Raw genomic sequence first — 15,147 nt, 5'->3', positions numbered from 1 at the left:
AATAGCCTCATCGTTTAGTTGAAACTTATTTTCCTATTAGACTTGATTAAATCTTTAAGGGTGGAAAGTGTAAGCTAAAAAAAGTACTGCCTGATCTGTTGAGTTAAAATTCGCTTCTTTTTATAAGAAAACGTACCGAGAGCAAGCTATTGGTGACAATAGGACCTTTTTCCAGACTTATTTAATTATTATATAGTGAGTATTTCGTTAAAAATTTTTAGAGCATTTTCGCAGACTATTAAGAATTTCAAAAAGCGTCCACCCTGTGAAGAACTAAACCACGATGAAAATAGTATTTTATCTAGTTTGTGTTGTCAATAATTCTACGTTTCGATGATTTTATGGGCTTAAGTACTTACTCTTCTGAGAAGGTTAACAGAATGTCGCTTAGTAACGCTAAACTTTGATTTTTCTGAGATGCTTAGAAAGCAAAGTTTTAGTTTGAGATTGATAATTTTTTAAACCACTAGGTTTCACCATCAACAGTTCTAAACTTTGCTTCGTAAGCATTTTCAAAAGGGCCATTATAGAAGCGTTCGTAAGCGACATTGGAGAAGGCTCCACTTTCCACCCTCCGAACACCATGTAAAAGCCAGGCATAGTCAGATCAAGTTAACTCTGCGTGTCACTTGCAAGGACAAAGTGTGGTAATTTCATCAATGTCAAATTTCTATGATAATATGACTTTATAACACTCCCTCACTTTTTTCTGTTCAAGTCGATCAAAGTTAGCTTAGAAAGACTACTCCTATTTTCACAAACGATCTTTTCTTTTACTAGTATTCTATATTATGAAAAAAAAAGAGTGAAACCATTGAATAAAGTAGCTAGTATGATTAACTTGTCAGCTGTGTGCACAGAGGGCGAGGGCTCGGGCGTCGCGGCCGGCAGCCCCAAGTTCATGGCCGTGCAGATGAGCGACGGCACGCCGCCCCAGGTGGATAGCCACGTACTCGTATATCAATGTACGAGTACTAACTACACACGAACACACGTGACTGACCATCGGAACTTGAGGCCTATTTCAACTTACATTGCTATATCAAAATGATATCATTTTAAATTAATTATGTATTAAGCAGAAACGTCCGCAAAAGACAACATAATGCTTAGAAATAGAAAAGTGGAAAACTGATCGGATTCGACTCGAACTCGCGATACCGGGATACCAGCCCGCCGCTCCACTGAATGAGCTACCGAGACTTACCTGTTGACAACGAATATTTTCATCGTATCCTTCATATTCACCTTAAGTAGGCGCCTAGCGACATCTGCCGTAAGAGTAGGTATTACACTTATACGGCTACCGGAGTTGCATGTCAGTCAGTAGAGCGGCAGGCTGGTATCTCGGAGACGCGAGTTCGAGTCTCGTCCGATACAGTGAGTTTTTCTACTTTTTGTTATCATTCGCCCGTACGTCTTAAGGCCACCCCACATCTAGCGTCCCTCGAGCGTCGGCGTCTACAACTCTATGGCCGCTGCTCGACGCAACTGTGCAGCGACGTCATTTTCCATAGCGCTGACCAGACGCCGACGCTCGAGGAACGCTAGATGTGGGGTGGCCCTTAGATACGTACGAACAATTGAAATCAGAATGTTAGTTCGAATTGGCCTCCTTATCTTGTAATAAGGGTTGCGAATTGTCAGTTAACCGTGTGAGCGATGGTAGATTCATAAAGCTTAGCTTGAAATACAAGCAAAATACTATAAATATGTTCATTATCAATATGATGGATCATACGTCTTTGCATTATCGACGAATAAATCAAGTGAGGTGACATGTCTATAAAATCGCGTTCTTCCTAATTAGGTAATTAGTATGAAGGCTACTGCCAGATGGCGCCACTAATGTAGGTCTTGTTTTAAGCCTTTATAAGGCAGAGGGAATATATTTCCCACCTGATTTTGAACTTTATTTCAAAGTGATAAAGTTCAATTTTGCATAATTCCTGACACCCTTATGCCTTATAAAGGGTTAATCCATTTTGTTATTCGCTTAAAGGCCAGATCACGCCGGCGGCGTGTGCGTAGATAGCGTGAGAAATTCAATTTCGAAGGAACGTGATACATTATCAGTGCTCTTGATTTATTCGTTTAGGCTTTGCAGTACTTTTACAAATTGTTACTTAATCAAGATGTAGGTGTAGTCAATGGTAAGTCTCGCTACTGTCTTTACGAAAGATTTTGGACTGTGCCCTCGAATCACAAGTTACTTGCATTAATAAGACGGGCCCCTGGTTTGTCAAGGGATAAACACAGGATACATTTTGACAGCTCTTTTGAAATAGAATAGAAATTATTTATAGTCAGACCACAGGTAAAAATATAAAAGATGTTAACCGTGATGAGTCCTTTTCCACAGTCTACCATATTTATGGTATCACAGATGTCGACTATGAAATAACGCGCGTTTTGGGAAGAAAACTGATGAATGGAGTTACCACTCTTTACATTACTCTATGATAGTACATACAGGGTGTCCCAGAGTTCGACGTCAAGCCGTAAACGGATGATAGACCAAGTCATAACTGTTATCATAAAAATACAAAAAAAAATCCAACTCATGTTCTTTAAAAATTATGGTCACTTTAAAAATTCACTAAAAAATCCAAACCCTGTTAGGTCAGGAAATGAATGCTCAAAAAACGTTGTAGAGGGAAATGCTAGGAACACAATTTTTGACTCCGTAACTTTGTTTAGACTAGTTAGGAGGTGAACATATCAAAAGTCCCTGGCTGTAGCCCCGGTGCTGCGGGGTAGAGGGGGGTAAGAAGGTCGAATTTTTCGGTTTTTCATTGATATCTTGGAAACTTTGCATCTTAGCGACATTACTACTAAGACAAACCGAAAGCTCATAAAATTAGTTACAAGTTTTATCTAGTCAAGTTTTTCGATATCTTGAATAGTTTTTGAGATAGACGCTCTTGAAAGTTTATTTAGGGATTTTAATGTTATCTTGATATCTACATCAGTGATGCTGTTAGGCCATGTTTGGCATCATTTTCGTATAAATCGGGGGTGCTGAATTCATTTATGGTATCACATTGACACTATTCCGAAGTAAAAACAAAATTAAAAAAATATATTTTTTTTAAAATCCCTCTTCACGCTTAAACCGCTGAACCAATTTCGTTTAAATTTGGTACAGAAATAGTTTCAGTCTCGACACAGGACATAGGATAGTTTTTATAACCAAAAGCATCTTTTGAGGATGTGAAAAGTGGGGTGGAAGTTTGTATGGGGAGTCAGTAACCGCTGAACCGGTTTAGGTGAAATTTAGGATGGTATACATCTGTGATTTAGATGAAAATGATACCTAACATGACTTCAAACCTTACCTTAAGCAGTATGAACCTCAGGAATTCAGTTTCGTCAATGAAGTTGAATTTCCCCCATACTCCATTTCACAACTTTAAAGGATGATTATTGAGATAAAAAGTATCTTATGTCCTGTCTTGGGACTCGAAATATCTGTATACCAAATTACAATTAAATCGGTGGAGCGGTTTAAGCGTGAAGAGGAATTAAAAAAAAAAGTTATTTGTTTAAAGTTTATATGTTTTTTCTTAGGAATGGTGTCAATGTGATACCAAAAATGAATTCAGCATCCCCGATTTATACGAAAATGATACCAAACACGGCCTAGCAGCTTCACTAATGTAGATATCAAGATAAAATTTAAAGCCCTAAATAAACTTTCAAGAGCGGATATCTCAAAAACTATTCAAGATATCGAAAAACTTGACTGAATAAAACTTGTAACAATTTTTATCAGCTTTTGGTTTGTCTCAGTAGTCATGTCGCTAAGACGCATAGTTTCCAAGATATTAGTGAAAAACCGAAAAATGAGACCTTCTTTCCCCCCTCTCCCCCCCAGCACCGAGGCTACGGCCGGGGACTTTTGATATGTTCACCTCCTAACTAGTCCAAACAAAGTTACGGAGTCAAAAATTGTGTTCCTAGCATTTCCCTCTATAACTTCTTATTTCTTGGCCTATGTAATTATTCAAGATTACACAATAATAAAAACATTAGAATAAATTATGGAATTTGTAGTAACAAGAGTTAAAGAACTATTACAGGGTGTGGATTTTTTAGTGAATTTTTAAAGTCACCATAATTTTTAAAAAACATGAGTTGGATTTTTTTTTTGTATTTTTATGATAACTGTTATGACTTGGTCTATCATCCGTTTACGGCTTGACGTCGAATTCTGGGACACCCTGTATATAGTACATAATATGGACCCTGCAAGGGCACAGCATTCTTGGATCAAATAAAATTACAAAATAATTATGACCCGCGTCCAACTAGCAAGAGCATAACGACTGGGATTTTGTAAACTTGTCAACATTTGATTGTATGATACTTACGGGTGCTTTATTCTGTGTTTATCTCATGATAATGCGACCATGGGCTCAAAAATAACTTCATTAATCCAGTAACTTTGTCAAATTTTGTAACCTGGCTCTTTTGCGTCAAATCCGGTAGTTCTGATTTTTTGCAGGCTTGTTTATGATGTTGGCCCAATGAATAATCCAAGTTTGTGACCTCGAGCGCCGGAGCACTTTAAAAACGCCCTAGGAAGTTACTATTAAAAACTAGTACTTTAGGGTGATAATCGCCCAAATCTAAAAAAAAACTGGTCAAGTGCGAGTCGGACTCGCCTTTCAAGGGTTCCGTACATCACATAATTTTCAAAATTTTTTTGTACGTGAAACGTCTTGAAAAACCCGAATGGGTCAATCAAAAACCAGATGTAACATGAAGTTTTCTGGCGTGGTGGCTTATATCTTTACATCTCTGAAGATTAAATGCCGAACAATAGTACAAGTGTCCAAACGTAGAGCTGAAAACAGTGAAAACTCGAGCGTCCGACGGGTCGCGCTTCCTACAACTTGCGAAAGTGTTTTAAAAGCGAAGGCCGAAGAGAGATAATACCTATAGGATGGCCAAAAATAAAAGTGTATTTCCGTAGCCAGGGAGGTTTTGGGATTATACTGAGCGACTTTTAGTATGGGACCAACCCCGAAATCGCAAAAAAATAAGTATCCTCCCATAGAAAACGGACCAGCCTAAATGTATGAAACAGCCAAATTTTTCCTCGCGATTTCAGGGTTGCACGTTGGCAACGGGAATACACTTAGTTTATTTTTTAGCCATTCTGTATACCTAGTGCTTTTTAAAACACGTAACAATAGTAACCTAATCAATCAGTACAGTCAGCAACAGAAGTTGCTAAACTAAGCTGGTGAGTGGTTTAAAATGATCTGGACGCGACTTTATAGTTAAGACAATAAGAGCATGTCAAGGTAATTTTGAACACCTCGCCCGCTTAGCAACTTCTGCTGTTGACTGTACTAAAAGTACCATTGCGGCTATGTGCCAGTTACAGCCTAGTCGCATTTTTTGTCTTCAGTCCGACTCACGCTTGAAGCTAAAGGAACGCCACTTTGGGACGCTTCGGACCTTTGGCCTTATGCGGATATCGGCCTATGGCCTTCGCAATAGCTGTCTACATCACGTTTCACTTAAACCATTGCGGCTGTGTCCCTAAAAAACCGTTAACCGCATTCATGTTCTTAAATCTGACTCACGCTTGACTCTAGATTTCTAATAGGTTTTCCTGTCATCTTTAGGTAAAGGACTATTTTGTGTATTTTTTCAGAATTTTAGACCCAGTAGTTTCGGAGATAGAGGGGGGGGAATGGTAATTTTTTGTCTATTTTCTTGAATAACTTCTAAAATTTTTATCCTAAATTTATAACAAAAATATAATTGAAATTCCCAAAATTAGCTCTTTCGTTTGATATGTAACACGATATAGTTTTCAAAACTTTGTTTTTTAATTTTATCGTTTACCTCCCAAAAGTAGCCCCTATGTTTAAAATTCATTTGTTGACGTTACATATCCGTCTTTGGGTCACAGACTTACATATGTGTACCAAATTTCAACTTAATTGGTCCGGTAGTTTCGGAGCAAATTGGCTGTGACAGACGGACAGACAGACGCACGAGTGATCCTATAAGGGTTCCGTTTTTTCCTTTTGAGGTACGGAACCCTAAAAATTGCGGTTTATTCGATTTTTGACAAAGTTGCGTTCGGCGCTCGAGGTCACAAACTTGGATTATTCATTGGGCCAACATCATAAACAAGCCTGTTAAAAATCAGAACTACCGGATTTGACGCAAACGCAAAATGTATAATTTTACTGTATTACATCCTCAAATGTCTAGGATTCTTTGGGCTTGTAGGTAATCTCAGTGCCGGCTTAGGGAATATCTAAAAAAAACAAGCATACAACCTAGCAGGGGCAGTTTAGACCACCATCCAAAGGTTAGGTTGATTATAAAAAGTAGAATTCAAAGATTTTTATATAACTTGCATCTAGCTCTTAATTTTCTTCTCCTTTGGGAATAGTTGGGATAGATAGGCCATAGGTTGGGAATGGGATAGTCAGAAAGATTATGTAGATTGTAGAAGAGTTAGGCCGGCTGGACCTCAGTACCTAGTATTTAGGTCCCCCGTGTTACAAATTTAGTATTTCCCCCCCTATTGCTCTAAGTAAGACCGTAGAGGACTTAATTGCCTTAAGTCCTCTACGGTCAGCAACAAAAGTAACGAAGCAGAAGTCTTCAAAATGACGGTTATTAACCCAGTTATGTTTAAAATCGTTTTGTACACTTCGCCTGCTTATAGCCACTTCTGCTGCTGACTGTGCTACTGTTAACAGGTGCCCATGATATACTGTGGTGCCATGGTGTCCCCCCAACAGTCGTTTTGTAACGTCTCCGACATCTCTGCGTCCGCATCAGGTTACCTACCCTTTCCTTATTCCCCTATCCATCTAACTTTACAAGTCAACCGTTTAACTCAGTCGATGCCCTAGAATCCCTAGCTGGACGTGTCAACGTCAAGTGTAACCTCCTTCACTCGCAATCTGCCTAGGAAATAACTGACAATCGGGTCGTGAGTTAAGCGATAACTCTGTAGTAGTAGTAGGTATTAGCTAGTGTATCTATTTATACTAAGTAGGTACAGTCACTTGCAATAATATGTTACACAACACGAAGGCCGCAGAAAGATATCTGACACGATCTTATTTGTAGAGGCATCTTCTTCAGTCGGTCCCTCAATACTGCGGATCGTGACATCATATCCTTTTGTTGTAGATGTAGAGGCATAAGAGCGTGTCATATATTTTTGCGGCCTTCGAAGCGTAACATATTATTGCCGGTGGCTGTACAGTTTGCCTCAAATGGATAGTGACGGACAAAGTGGACGAATATATAACCAGGGATGTTACGGATATTCGCATCCGCGGAACATCCGCATTATTTTCAACATCCGCATCCGCATAAAATCGATGCGGAGCATCCGCATGATGCGGATGTCGACCAAGTCGGTAACAGGAACGCTAATAACGGCGGCGTAAGTGCTAGGTAATTTCGTCATTATACATATACAACGTGTCCCAAAATTCAACGATAACTAAGCTGGCACCAGAAGATGGACCTGCTCATGACTACTCGAGGAAACATAATAAAAAAAAAATTGTAGACGGAATTGGAAGGAATTATAGGGCTGTCGATTTTTGTTTTTTCTTGTAATTCTATAATAAATTAAGATATTTTTTTTTCCTCGAGTAGTCATGAGCAGGTCCATGTTCTGGTGCCAGCTTATCGTTGAATTTTGGGACACGTGGTATAACGAAATCGTCTAGATCCCGAAAAGTCGGCCAAGCTACTGTGTATTAAATAAAACGCATCTATATTCTTGCTCAAATACTAAACGTTTCGTTTTTTTAAATAAAAAATGCTAAAACTCCAGGCTTTAAATATCCGCATCCGCGGATGTCAAAAAATCTGCATCCGCAACATCCTTTATCGTAACACACCTTTGTTACCATAGAAATAAGGATGTGTTCCGGTATATTTGGCCACTGTGACCGTCACTATCTATTTGACGCTGGCTGTACCTACATGATAGTTTAAACAAACTGCAACAACTCTAATAGCGTTTAACAGAAGTGGTGGAAATGTAAAAATGTTTACTGAAGATCTAACAAGCATATTACTTACGTCAAAATATGTGTATAATACCTACCTACATATTATTCCCCCTTATTCGTGAAACTTTACGGGCTTGATTAGTTAAATGTTAAATTATATTTTATCTATTTCTTACAAATACATAATAAGAAAAAAATACAGATAAAAACGCGCGTTTATGAATAATAATTATGCTCACACTTCTATTGAGCGCTATTTTACAATTATAAAGTGGTATCTATCTAATACGAGATTAAGGTGAAATCAATGCTGAATACATTTGAATATTAGCATTGTAAGTATGTAAAATATGGTGGCATGTAGTTTGTAGCCGTAGGTACCTATGTTTAGAATAATAGTAAAAAAAAGGTTAAACTGAATGCTCGGATTGGTGCGTGGTGCGGTAAGTTTTTCTTTTATTTCGCTACAACTCATCGGGTTAATAACTAGCAGCTACAGAGGGCGCTACTGAAGCCACAAAATGATTATAATACCTAAACATAATTAAGGTACTTTACATATGTGAAAAAAACCTTTTTAAACTCCTGTGTGAACGTTATTGCTAATTTATCTTAATTGGCGTTTTGTCATGCGGGCCGATTTTGTAACCACTAAAACATTGTTTTATTGTCCACGGGCCAATTTCTCGAACGGAATTAGTCTAATATTATTAGTGTGTTACCATGGTAACCCATACGACTTGACAGTTCGTGGACTAATAATATTAGTCTAATATCGTTCGAGAAATGACCCAACATTAAAAATGGCCCAACAGGCCAACAATGATTCTAGGAAAAAGTTAGTACAAAAGCAGCAATCGTTTAAGGAAAAATACATGTCAGCGGATATAGCAAATTGATACAAACAGCAACATGCCTAGACTTTTTGTGGTCATGACAGTTGGAAGCAGTCTGTGGGTAAACGAACTATAATTTTAATATCTAATACCAGTGGCGCCCTCTGTAGCAAGTGTAGTTTTCAAACCCATTACAATCGCTTTATGAAATTGATATTTTCACGCCCTAGACTTTCGTTGACCTGGTGTTACGTGTAGGTGACGATTACGAGTATACTGGGGGCTCCGGGGATGGCTACCAGCGGTCTTCGAAGCGCGGCTACCACGGCGCGAGCTCGGGCTCCACTGCCGCGTCTTACCATCCCTATCGGCGTTAATGAGTGACCTTCCCACCGAGGCGTCGAGCATCAGCGGGTACCCATATGTATACAATCAGCTGACAACTGCTTGCAAAACTTCGTTTAGCATTCTTATTAGGGTGTCCGCTATCTACCGCGGGTGCACGACGCGGGCGGGTTTACGAAAGATAAGCGCTGGAGCGTGCGGTGGATTTAACCTACAAATCTTACCTACAATAACACGCGCGCACGTGCGCCAGCTCCGTGCACCAACGCCAGCTAGCGGACGCTCTTAGACTAGGGGTCTCCTAACTTTTTATGCAAAGGCCCTGGCCAGATCTCCACTTTTTTTCGCAGACTAGTTTGGAGACTCCAGCTTAAGATCACTAGTTCCATAATTAAGGCGAAAGGGGACGAAGCCATGACCTGACCGCTTCTTCAAACAAACGTAGTATTTTCTTTCCTCTTTGGATATGAATTGGATATTAAAATTATAGAAAATACTTATATTACATAATCACGATAGCCCTTTAGACTTTTTCGAGTTTTAGCTATGGTTTATACAACCTATACAATAAATTGTGTAAAAATATTATCCACAATATCAAATATCCTGGGAGGAAAATGGGGACTAGGTGCGTTTGTATGGAGACGCGACAGTCCACGATCGTCTACACTACACTTTAGACTAAAGTATGAACAAATCAAGTAAAAGTTTGCATCAATTGTGCTTTTCGGGACAAATTGATGTCTACGTTATGTTTAACTGTTTATTCGATATTGCCCATGTTTAGTCCATAGAAATGTTAACGGTTATTTCAAATTTATCTGGTTTCATTCACATGTACTTTTAGTATCCTATATGAAAGGCAGTTGTCAATTTACTAAACTTGTAAAATAATATTATTATACCTTACTTTCAATGAAGGCAATCATTGTGTTTGTAAATGTTGTTTAAATGGGCGGGAGTATATAAGAACATTCAATGCAAACTAAATTATTTTGACGAGTCTTGTCTGTTGATGAAAATGTACCTACCCAGTGTTGATTCTGCGCTGAACCATAAATATTTCATGAAATTGTGTAGAAATTGTGCAAATGTTTAGAATACGCCCTATTGAAGCCTGATCTTATATACTTCATGTCTCGTATTTTTAAGTTAGTTTAGTTTCTTTTGGACATACATACATTTGTGTAGCGTGGATCGGATGACTCTAACTAGTGAATGTATAAGCACATACCGAATCTTGCATAATTTAGAATTGTTACATAAAGATATTTCCTGTAAGCAGACACTATTTTTGCGATGTTTTTGAAGCAATAAGGATTTTGTGGGTTCATAATTTTATGACATCACGTTTAAATGTTTTGGGCGTTTAATGTTGCCAAGAAATGTTGAATGAATCGGTATTTTTTCTATCAATATTACTTGTAGATTTAAAAGTAACCATATCCATGGTTTAAAAATTATTTGTAATTGTTGCATCAGTCTGAAATGTATGTTCTAACGTAAGTTAATCGCCTAAAAATCATGTCCAATAGACTGGTCAAGCTAGGAATGCATTTATTGATAAAAAAAGACACATCATCAAGTTTTCAATGAATATCTATGTTCCGTTTTTCGATGTCTTATGACGGACCACAATCAAATGGTACCACAGATCGATTATTTGTGGTCAAATCAGATGTGTCCTCTGACGAAGCACTGGGTTCTCATGTGTATTTCTTTTATTTACAATAAAAGTAATAAGTAATTATAAGTTTTATTTAAAATCACTGGCAGAAGACTGGCGGGCTCTCGGGCCTGCACTCCTCGACGACGGGTATTAATAACTAAACGGTATTTTATAATAATCCTTTTATTTTTTAATCATTTTAAACTACTTACATTTTATACAACGCGCGTAGGTAGGCCTTGTGAATATATTTAAATACTGTATGAATAAATTTTAAAAACATCGGTAAGCATGTAATTAAAATTAATGTTTATATTTATATCGATGTAATATAAAATAGATTTAATGTACATTATCATAAAGTTCTTAATTAATTTAATAGACTTCGGACACAGGTAAACAGGCATAGAGATTGCTGAGATTTATAATATAGAAATTACCCTAGATATATTTTAATATTACGCATTATAATAAAGAGGTTTAACAGTTAGCACACAGGATTACGTTACGTTAGATTAGCTCTTGTGGACCATGATGGAGTAGTTAGCCGCCTACACTATTTTACTCTTAATTCTAAGTATTCTATTTTTGCTTAGAATTTAATAATGGTAAAAACATGTTGTTGCAATAGAGTAATAGAATACGAAAATTCTTATGTATAATCTGAATAAATTATGTAAAGAGAATTCCCACATTGTTTGTTTACAGTAAACTTACTCTAGGAATATCAATTATTAGTATTACAATAATGGACAGACAGATTGAATTTGACATTTAGTTTTAAGCTAAGGCATTAGATTTATTCCACACACAATATTGCGCGCTACTTCCTTAACTATAGAAGCGATTTTGGACGTGCAAAATATGCAGATATTTAACATAATCTACATAACAATTTATTAATTTGATTTGATAGTATTAATTTTCCAAAACGTGAGATTATTTATAAAATGTGCCATCTGTTCAGTTTAAATAATATCTACCTACTTGACGGTCCGTCTACCTTAACTACCTATACAAAAACTATTATTTTCAATTATAATTAATATTAAAAATATGTTCGTAAAATAGGTAACCTAAGTAGATACTAGGTAGGTACCTTTTTTAAAAATTTAAAAATTAAATTACCCCATACTAAAAGCTCCAGTCCGTCACGTTTTTTTGGGAACAACAACAAGAAAACGAAAATAGCTACGAGCCTCTGTCTCTTTCGTTCTTGCATATTAGAGCGATAGGGAAAAAAAATTACTATGCCATTTAGTTTTCTTAAACGTAGGTACCTAACCATACCCCGACGTTAATGGAATTCAATAAAAATACGGTGATACCACAGAATAAGTAATAGTATTATCATACAGAACGGACACGCACCGCCCCGCCCCGACTCGGATTACCTCGCCCCGCGACTGAGTTCTGACGGACTCCTGACGTACGCTCAGTTCGGCTAGCGACGCCGCGACGCGATGACGCAACGTTCAAAATGCCGGTGTATTGTGCGATGTACGGGTAGTACGGATACTTTAAAGTACCTAAGGTAACTAGACCTTCTACACAGATATTTCTCGTAAATGTTTTATTTTTAGTTTAACACTCTTTTCACAAAAAAGAACTTGTTGGTCGCGGGACATTCGCGTTTGATTTTTAATTTAATTTTAAGAATTTAAGAAATAATTTACATAATTATTTCTTAAAATGTTATATAAAAAATCAATAGGCATCAACAATAAGGTACGTTTAATAATGGCGTGTTGAAAGTCCAAGTACGTGCAGGACTATAAACTGACAAAACCAATTCAACAATTGGAGCGAAATAAAACATAAACCTATATTTTGTTAAACATAAACCTATATTTTGTTTTTTTAAGTATTTCGGTCGAATTATGCAACGCAGCGAGCCGCTCGTCGTGTCCTTCGGCCGGCCTCGGCAAACCTCGGCTTCGCCTTCCCTGCGCGCCGCACGAGTCAGCCCTAAGCCACTTACTCACACAATGACGCGTGTACAGACGTGCCGTGCACACATATAAACGCAAATGATTTTCGATGTATGGCGTGTCCGCCCTGTGGTGATACGTAACCAGGGTCTTCTTAAACTATGCTGTGGCCCTTGGGCACATAAGAATTTGGGGCCCGTTTGGAAAGTACCTAAAGAATGCTAATTAAATAAAATAAAAAATACTATAATCTTCTACTTATTATGGGTAATCAAATAGGTATACTGTTACTGTCTGCCCTTCGGGACCCCCGTAGGATGGAGGCCCTGGGCACGGGCCCCGTGTGCCCTTATAAAGACGGTATGTATAATACTGCGTAACCACAAACATAAAAACAAAGGAAGAAGAAAGTGCCACGAAATGGTACAACCCTTTCGACGCCAAAAATGCATCAATCAGTAGGAAAAAAAGAGGTATAAGGGGTCAACCATTAATTACGTCACACGAATTTCTAGGTTTTTTGGCCCCTCCCCCTCATTTTTTCTACGAAATCGCCAAATCGAATTAAGTAAGTACCTAAGTATTATTAATATTTTATCAAAATATTTTTGACGATATAAATATTAGTAATTTTATAACTCAAAACTGCTTAGGAAAGAAAATTAAACGGATAAAAACGATTATCGTTTTAAAAACTTGTTATTTAAATGATCAGCGAATAAAATAATTTAAATAAATTCACAGAGTCACAAAGTTTGTGTCTCCCCCCTCCCCCATGTCACAATATGTCACATTTTCTTGACCCCCTCCCCCCCCCCCCCCCTAAACGTGTGATGTAATTAATGGATGACCCCTAAGGTTAAACTGCTTTCAAAATAGTGAAATATGCGTAAGAATGCAAATTTAGTTACGAAAATCTAGCCGACTAAACACGTAAGTAACAAACAAAATAAGTAGGAAAAATACTATATGATTGTAGTAACAAGACTATAACAAGGGAGGAGAGATATCGAGATGACCGAACCGAGATGGGGTTTTATGGAACTTTTAGAGTAGCTCTGAAATCGCTCTTGTCAATCACCAAAGCTTAGTGGACAACAATGAACTTGAGTGTATTTCGTAGCTACCTACCTGGGTTGTTTTTGATATATTGTTATGATTTGGTTGTGGCAAACTTTATAGTAAGTATAACTTGCTTTGGTTTTAATGCTTCAGGCCTATCAGAGGCCCATTTCTCGAACGATATTAGACTAAGACTCCACGAACTGCGTCTTATCGTAAGGGTTGATTGGGTTGTCATGATATAACACACTAAAAATATTAGACTAATATCGTTCGGGGGCCCATTTCTCGAACGGTATTAGACTAAAATATTAGTCCACGAACTGTCAAATCGGTTTCCATGACAACACACTAATAAAATAATATCGTTAGAGAAATGGGCCCCAGGCATGGACAAGTCACTTCGTGACTGTGTAGGTCAGAGACTCGAGTCAAAAACGAGTTGTCAGATCACGAGGTTGCCGACCTCGGGAGTGGAGTCTCCGATACACTCGCATAATACATCCGCGCCACAGGACAGACAGCACGGGCAGCACGGCTGAAGTTTCATGGGCGACGGCGGCAGTTGATGCACTCGCACGGCGCCGGCGCGGCTTCGTCCGGTAGGTGCGCGTGCGACGCCCGGTAGCACAGCTCGCGGTAGCGCGCACAACCTGCCACAATATAACATTGTTAAGCCAAAGTAGTATCTAGAGGTGATTTTATTGGGATAACTGGTTTTCCGTTCACTGCTGGTAGCTCGCTGGTAGGATAGATGCCGCTTAAGTCAGACGGTTGGTGAAATAAAAACTTTCAAAATGCTTTTAAATGGGAGCAAGACCTCTATAGTAAGCAATAGAAAGTCTTCGAGTAATTCGAAGGAGATAGGTACCGGCAAAGAGAATTTTTAAATAGAGGCGGATTGACAAAGAAAATGATGTAGCCACAGTAAATTAGTAGGCCAAAGGTATTGTCCAGGCGGTAAGGTTGATTATTGAGGAGCCGGGAAATTTATACTCAAAAACGTGTTCTCTCAATGCTTATTTTATTCTATACTACTACTACTTGAATATCGATGTGGACTGTATACATATATTGACCTATAACTAGGTATGCGCTCGCATGTATCGTTTCTAGATCTATTAAGTGACGTATCTTAAAGTTCGAATCGGGCATGTATTCTTGGAAAGTAGTTAAATACGAAGGCACGTTTATAGTCTTAACTAAATTCATTTTAGTCGTGTGTCGATAGATGGCAGTAAATTTAAAGTGACTACAAAATTTACTATGACAGGACCCCTCTAATATACTAT

At 38.0% G+C, this 15,147-nt stretch overlaps 1 protein-coding gene across 1 annotated transcript; it reads left to right on the top strand.

The window, feature by feature from the left end:
- Window positions 1-53: 53 nt before the first annotated feature.
- On the top strand, window positions 54-9,238 carry LOC134669659 (uncharacterized). The gene is made up of 3 exons (XM_063527336.1): window positions 54-937; window positions 6,735-6,816; window positions 9,107-9,238. The coding sequence occupies exons 1-3, from the start codon at window positions 833-835 to the stop codon at window positions 9,223-9,225; spliced, it is 306 nt and encodes a 101-aa protein (XP_063383406.1). The 5' UTR covers window positions 54-832; the 3' UTR covers window positions 9,226-9,238.
- The last annotated feature ends 5,909 nt before the right edge of the window (window positions 9,239-15,147 follow it).

This window comes from Cydia fagiglandana, chromosome 12, assembly GCF_963556715.1.
Source record: "Cydia fagiglandana chromosome 12, ilCydFagi1.1, whole genome shotgun sequence".
Lineage (NCBI taxonomy): Eukaryota > Metazoa > Arthropoda > Insecta > Lepidoptera > Tortricidae > Cydia > Cydia fagiglandana.
The sequence above is the reverse complement of the archived record's forward strand: the minus strand, read 5'-3'. Positions and strand labels throughout refer to the sequence as shown.

What these genes read in the sequence shown, in the direction of transcription:
- LOC134669659 (XM_063527336.1), top strand. Translation starts at nt 833, where the DNA reads ATGATTAACTTGTCAGCTGTGTGCACAGAGGGCGAGGGCTCGGGCGTC. An exon ending in GCGACGGCACGCCGCCCCAG is followed by an intron (nt 938 to 6,734) that starts GTGGATAGCCAC and finishes TACTGTTAACAG; the next exon opens with GTGCCCATGATATACTGTGG. An exon ending in CATCTCTGCGTCCGCATCAG is followed by an intron (nt 6,817 to 9,106) that starts GTTACCTACCCT and finishes TGTTACGTGTAG; the next exon opens with GTGACGATTACGAGTATACT.